The sequence below is a fragment of the Phasianus colchicus genome, chromosome 33 (assembly GCF_987193195.1).
Source record: "Phasianus colchicus chromosome 33, bPhaCol1.hap1.1, whole genome shotgun sequence".
Classification (NCBI taxonomy): domain Eukaryota; kingdom Metazoa; phylum Chordata; class Aves; order Galliformes; family Phasianidae; genus Phasianus; species Phasianus colchicus.
In genome coordinates, this window is record NC_143468.1 from 841,589 (window position 1) to 847,789 (window position 6,201).

General features: G+C 63.5%; 2 protein-coding genes across 4 annotated transcripts; one reads left to right on the forward strand and one right to left on the reverse strand.

Annotated features, from left to right (window-relative positions):
• The first annotated feature begins 277 nt into the window (after nucleotides 1-277).
• Nucleotides 278-2,872, forward strand: DNAJC14 (DnaJ heat shock protein family (Hsp40) member C14). 2 transcript variants are annotated; one of them, XM_090128474.1, is made up of 6 exons: nucleotides 278-1,528; nucleotides 1,597-1,703; nucleotides 1,852-1,971; nucleotides 2,061-2,221; nucleotides 2,295-2,397; nucleotides 2,514-2,872. In XM_090128474.1, the coding sequence occupies exons 1-6, from the start codon at nucleotides 548-550 to the stop codon at nucleotides 2,740-2,742; spliced, it is 1,701 nt and encodes a 566-aa protein (XP_089984600.1). In that variant the 5' UTR covers nucleotides 278-547; the 3' UTR covers nucleotides 2,743-2,872. The 2 variants fall into 2 exon arrangements, with proteins under 2 accessions (XP_089984600.1, XP_031459070.2); XM_031603210.2 differs by having other exon boundaries at nucleotides 279-1,528; nucleotides 2,517-2,872.
• Nucleotides 2,873-3,052: 180 nt separating this feature from the next.
• ORMDL2 (ORMDL sphingolipid biosynthesis regulator 2) lies at nucleotides 3,053-6,155 on the reverse strand. 2 transcript variants are annotated; one of them, XM_031603213.2, is made up of 4 exons: nucleotides 6,069-6,155; nucleotides 4,806-4,980; nucleotides 3,870-4,021; nucleotides 3,053-3,640 (listed from the first exon to the last, which is right to left on the reverse strand). In XM_031603213.2, the coding sequence occupies exons 1-4, from the start codon at nucleotides 6,122-6,124 to the stop codon at nucleotides 3,505-3,507; spliced, it is 519 nt and encodes a 172-aa protein (XP_031459073.1). In that variant the 5' UTR covers nucleotides 6,125-6,155; the 3' UTR covers nucleotides 3,053-3,504. The 2 variants fall into 2 exon arrangements, with proteins under 2 accessions (XP_031459073.1, XP_031459074.1); XM_031603214.2 differs by having other exon boundaries at nucleotides 3,055-3,640; nucleotides 6,004-6,131.
• Nucleotides 6,156-6,201: the final 46 nt, after the last annotated feature.

Consider the following 6,201-nt stretch of genomic DNA (forward strand, 5'->3'; position numbering starts at 1 on the left):
GGGGGGTGCATGGAGCCCTCTAGGGCACATCGCAGAGCACGCTGAGGAACTCGAGGAGCACCCCGAGGTGTTCCAGGGCTCGGCTTGGGGTCCGCGGAGCCCTCCGAGGCGCCGCACGGAGCGCTGCGGTCTCCCGGGGTGTCCTGAGATGCACCGGAGGCTCCGTGCCCGGCAACGAATGGGTTAAAGGGGCGTGGTCACGAGTGGGCGTGGCGAGGGAGGTGACGCACGCCGTCTGGCCACGCCCCCGGAAGTGAGCTCGGCGGCTGCGGCGGGCGGGCGGAAGGCGGAAGTGAGGAGCGTGAGGGACCCGGGGGGGGCGGGAGGCGGCGGCGGCGGACCCCCCCCGCGCCGGCACCGGTGAGCGGCGGCATCGCGGGGCCTCCGCTTCGTCCCCCGAGCGCCGTACGCAGCCGCCGTTCCGCTCCCCGGTGCCCGCGGGCCTCCGCGGCTCGGAGCCCAACCCTGGCGGCGGTCCCGCGGCGCTGAGCCCGCTCCCGGTTGAGGCACGGGACGATGGCGGTGACGTAGGGCCTGGGCCGCCGCCATGGCTCAGCCCCCACCGGAGGCCGCGGGGGGCGGCGGCGGCGGCAGCCGGGAGCGTTCGGCCCGGAGCCCCCCGCGCAGCGCCGCCTGGAACGGGGACTGCGGGCCGGAGCCGCCCGAAGACGACGGCAACGAGGAAGGAGACGGGGACGGCGCTTCGGCCCCCGACGGGCCCGGCCCGTGCGGCTGCCGGGAGGAGCGAGCGGCGCCCCGGGCCCCCCCGCCCCGGGACGGATCCTGCGCTCTGGGCTGCCGCCGGCGAGCCGAGCCCGGCCCCGAGGAGGGCGACGAGGACCCGGGGAAGGCGACCCGGAGGCTGCGGAGGAGACAGCGGCCGCGTTCCGCCCCGAAGGAGAAGGAGGAGAGCGGCCGGGGGCGGCGGGGCGGCGGGGCCCGGTTGAAGGCGCTGCTGGAAGCGGCGCTGAGCCCGCTGTGCTCCTGCCTGAGCGCCGGGATTGGAGGGACGGCGCCGGGCGGCGTGCGCGGATGGACGCGGCGCGTCGGCCTGAGGGCGGCCCGGGGGCTGCGGGCGGGCGGCGAGCTGGCGCTGCGGCTGCTGTGGATGCTGTGCGCGCTGCTGCTGCTGCTCCTCGTGCTGCTGCTGGGCGTGCTGCGGCTCTGCTGGCGTCTGGTGGCCGCCGGTGTGAGCGCGCTGGGCAGGACCCGGCTGGCGGAGCTGCTCGGTTCCGCCGTCCTCCGCCGGACGCGGGGGTTCCTCGGGGTGAATGGGACTTGGCGGCGCCTCTGGGCCCGGTGGCGGAGGCGAAGCGCAGCCGAGGAGCTGAGGACGGGCTGCGGGCTGGGGGATGCCGCGCCCGGCTGCGACGTGGGAGCTCCCGGCAGCTCCGCAGAGGAGGTGTCCCGGCTGCTGGCCATGGCCGAGGTGCCCGAGGAGGAGCTGAACCCCTTCCAGGCGCTGGGAGTGGAAATGACGGCGTCGGATGCGGAGCTGAGGAAGGCGTATCGCCGGCTGGCCGTGCTGGTGCGTGGGGGCTGCGCGTTGCTCACGGCCTCACCGGGATGCAGCGCTGAGTCCTCTGTGCTTTCCAGGTTCATCCGGATAAAAGTGAGCACCCGCGAGCTGAGGAGGCCTTCAAGGTGCTGCGAGCGGCGTGGGACATCGTCAGCAGCCCCGAGAAGAGGAAGGAGTACGAGATGTGAGTGGGCTGCTGTGGGGTGGGGGTTGCTGGGAGAAGGGTGGCTGCCAGCTCGAGTTCCTGCCCCAAAGCTCATGTCTTGGAGATGCTTTGGCTGCTGGCCCCACGCAGGGCTCTGACTGTGGCTCTCTCCCTGCGGTGGCCGCAGCAAGAGGATGGCAGAGAGCGAGCTGAGCAGGTCGGTGAGTGAGTTCCTGAGCCGGCTGCAGGATGACCTGAAGGAGGCCATGAACACCATGATGTGCAGCAAGTGCCAGGGCAAGCACAGGTAGGGCCCGAGGCTCCAGCTGTAGGCACAGCGCTCCAGACTGTCCCTGAAGAGCCACGCTGGGGGCTGAGATGGTGCTGCTGTTGCAGGAGGTTTGAGATGGACCGTGACCCACTCAGTGCCCGCTATTGTGCTGAGTGCAGCCAGCTGCACCCCGCCGAGGAGGGCGACCTGTGGGCTGAGTCCAGCCTGCTGGGGCTGAAGATCACCTACTTTGCCATGATGGATGGCAAGGTGTACGACATCACAGGTGGGTGCATCGCGTCCCCGAGCTTCAGCAGGGTGAGTGTGAGCCCCCCGTGATGCCACGTGTCTCCCCACAGAGTGGGCTGGCTGTCAGCGTGTGGGGATCTGCCCGGACACCCACCGTGTCCCCTACCACATCTCCTTCGGGGTGCGGAGTGCTGGCGCAGGCGGGCGGCAGAGGTCAGAGCTGGCAGCAGGATGGGGAACCCCAGGGGTTGGGGAAATGGGGGCTCTATATGTGGGCACTGGGGCTGTGTGGGACCCCCAGATTCCCACCCAGCACTGCTTGCCACCAGCAGGAGCAGCTCCAAGGGCAGCCCCACCTCTGCTGCCGACCTGCAGGATTTCTTCACCCGCATGTTCCAAGGGACCTCAGGACAGGTGCCTGGGGGGTTCCCACCTCCCCCTGCCCCCACAGCTCCCCAGGGGGCCACAGCTGGGACCACAAGGACCGAGGGGGCCGCCCCCAAGAGTGACACCAAGCACAAGAGGAGGAAGAAGGTGCGCCGGCCCTTCCAGCGCTGAGCGTGCTGTGCAGGGCTGCAACGTGGAGGCCCCAGCTCAGTGCTCATGGACTCTCCCTGGCCAGGGATGATGGTGCTCTGTTGGGCACTATAAGGGCTCTTCTTTCAAATAAAATCTATTTTTTGTTGTTTTTTTGGGTTTTTTGGTTTTTTTTTTTTGTTTTTTTAAATTGATGTATATATTTCAAAGTAATCTGGGAGTTTCTAAGCTGATGTGCCATAAGTGGTGGCACTGCTGGAACCAGCTGAACCAAAGGACCCCGGAATGGCACACACATGCAGGACGTGCTGTAAGCACTGGGCTGCTGCTTTCCCTTCACATGAGGACACTGCTGTGCTCTGTGAGTTCTTTATTACAGACATGTACAAAATGTGAAGACAAAGGAGGCATGGAGTGGTTACTCTTTCCACCAGTCAACAGTTCTCCCCTTCTAAGTGCTTTCCCGTTGCCACACAAGGGTTTAGCTTAAGGGAAACACGCATGCAACATGCCTCACTCGCTTCATACAACCCCACTGTACACCTCTTCACCAAAGCACCAAGAGATAAAGCCTCAGTGAGGCACTCCTAAGAGACGCAGGACCCTTACCAAAAAAAGCCCTTGCAAAAAGACCTGCATGCAACTGCACAGCAGCCCCACGGTCCCTGGCGTGCCCAGCCCTGCTCCTGCATCCTCCCCTCACCCCACAGTGCCAGCCCAGCCGCCCACCTCCAGCTCTGCCATCCTGTGGGAAGCTCTGTGTGGCACAGTGGGAGCGTGGGCTCAGTATTTGTTGATGCCAAAGACCCTCACGCCGTGGAACTGGGGCAGCTTGGGCAGGAGGACGCTGAGCAGGGAGGCGGTGTTGATCATGAAGTGCGCAGGGTCGTACTTGGTGTAGAAGCTGGTGAGGAGGTACCTGGGGAGGGAGTGAGATGCAGGTTAGTTCTGTACCACTCTACGCTTCTCCAAACCAGCTATTTTGGCTGGTTTCCTGTATAAAACCCAGCACCTCTCAGGTGGGAGAACTTTCCAAACTCCAGGACCTGTCTATGCCAAGGCTGAGTGCACTGAATGCACCAGCAGCAGCCCTCCTAGGCACACCACTTCACTCCCCTATGCCTTGTTCAGCGTGAAGCAGCACTCACAGCACTACGGGGGAGATGCTGAGGAACTTGCGTGAGGAGGTGCACTGCATCCCATAGTCAATCTGCTCCCAGTGTGTCAGCAGGCGATCCTTGCCTTGGTCCGGGGTTTCAAACGGCGTTCCCTTCACTGTGTGCAACAGCAAATACATGACCTGTGGGTTTCAAGTGAAAGGAGGCAGAAGGTGAGCGCAGGATGGGGACACAGGCAGTGGGAACGCTGGGATGGAGCCAAGGAGATGGAACTGGGCAGCTCCGGGATGCAGAGAGCTTCAGATGAGGCTCACACAAAGTTTTGCTCCAGGAGAGCAACACAGAGGCATAGCAGCCTGGCCTGTGCCTCAGCAGGATGTGAGAAGACAACAGTAGCATGTGTGGGACTGGAGGAAAGGCAGGGAGAGCTGAGAGCTCTGTGCAGAGCCATGCCACGGGACAGAAATGTGCTCTGTGTGCTCTCACAGCTGTTTCCCAGGCCAAGGAGCTTCTGTCAACAATGGTTCTCCACAGAACTGGGTCTGGAAGCATTCCTTGAGCCCCAGCACTTCCCATACCTGGGGACAAGGCGCAGTGCCCAGCACAGCAGGGCTGAAAGGGTAGATAACTGCAGGACAAGGGGAAATGATCTGAAGTTGAGGGAGGGCAGATTGAGGTTGGATGTCAGGGGGAAGTTCTTTGCTGTGAGAGCGGTGAGGTGCTGGAACAGCTGCCCAGAGAAGCTGTGGATGCCCCGTCCATCCCTGAGGTGTTGAAGGGCAGCTTGGATGGGCAGCCTGGTCTAGCGTTAAATGGGGAGGGTGGTAGCCCTGCATGTGGTGGGGGGCTGGAGATCTGTGATCCTTGAGGTCTCTTCCAACCCAACCATTCAGTGATTCTGTGACACGGCTGTCAAACATCAGCTGCACTGTGGCCCTGGGAGGGAGCAGCTGAGCTGTGACTCACCAGGTTGTGGATGACGTTGGTGAGTGTCCACACCACAGGGATGCTGAAGAAGGGGATGCTGAGGAGGATGATGTGAAGCACCGCCACTGAGATGACGTAGGCCAGCCAGATCCCACGGCTGCTCATCACCCGCGTGTTGGGGTTCACCTCGCTGTGCGCCACGCCGACGTTCATCCTACAAAGAACCAAAGGCTTCTGGGCCTCAGCGGTTCCCCCACACAGAATCATAGGGAATTCACAGAATCGCAAGGTTGGAAATGACCTACAGGATCATCCAGTTCAACCGTCCCCCATCACCATTGCTACCACAAGCACTAAACCAAATCTTGTAGCTCCTCATCCAGACGCCTCTTGAACACTGCCACAGATGGCGACTCCACCGCCTCCCTGGGCAGCCATTCCAGTGCCTGACCACTGAGAGAAAAGTTCTTCCTTATGTCCAACCTAAACCTCCTCTGACACAACTTGCAGCCATTTTCCCGGGTCCTGTTCGTTGCCTGGGAGAAGAGGCCAAACCCCTCCTCACCACAACCTCCCTTCAGGAAGCTGTAGAGCGCAATGAGGTCTCCCCTGAGCCTCCTCTTCTCCAGACTGAAGAACCCCAGCTCCCTCAGCCGCTCCTCATCAGGTTTGTGCTCCAGACCCCTCACCAGTTTCGTTGCCCTTCTCTGGACACGTTCCTCAATGTCTTCCTTGCAGCGAGGGGCCCAAAACTGAACACAGCACTCGAGGTGCGGCCTCACCAGGGGATGATCAGCTCCCTGCTCCTGCTGGCCGCACCGTTTCTAACTCAGCCCAGGATGCCTTGGCCCCCTGGTGACACTGCTGGCTCACGTTCAGCCCAGCACCAACCAACGCCCCCAGGTCCCTTTCCTCTTCACACTCATCCAGCCACTCAGCCCCGAGCCCGTAGCGCTGCATGGAATTCCGAATCGGGAAGGAGAGCCCCGCGGTTCTCAGCCCCGCGGTTCTCAGCCCCGCTCCACGGCGCCGATCGCGGCTCAGCCCGCGGAACGACGGAGCGGCAGCGCCAAACGCCGGGCCCGGCCTCCCGCTTCTCTCCGTCACGGAGGCCGTAGGGTCGGAAAGCAGCCCTGAATCCCGCCGGCTCTCGGCCTTGGCCGCGTCCCTCCGGTCCCCCGGTCCCGCTCCCTTCAATCCCGGTCCCCCGGTTCCGACCCGCTCCCGGCCCGTTTACCCTCCGGTTCCGCAGACACCGTTGCCAGGACCCTGCCCGCCCCAGGCCCGTCTCCAGGAAGTCACCTCACTCCCGACCCGTTGCCACCATTGGCTGCTCCGTGACTTTCCTCCTCTTCCATTGGTGGCTGTGCCTGTCCTTCAGTACGTCCCCGCCCCCCGCCCGCTGGCAGACCAATAGTAGAGCGAGGAGATAGAC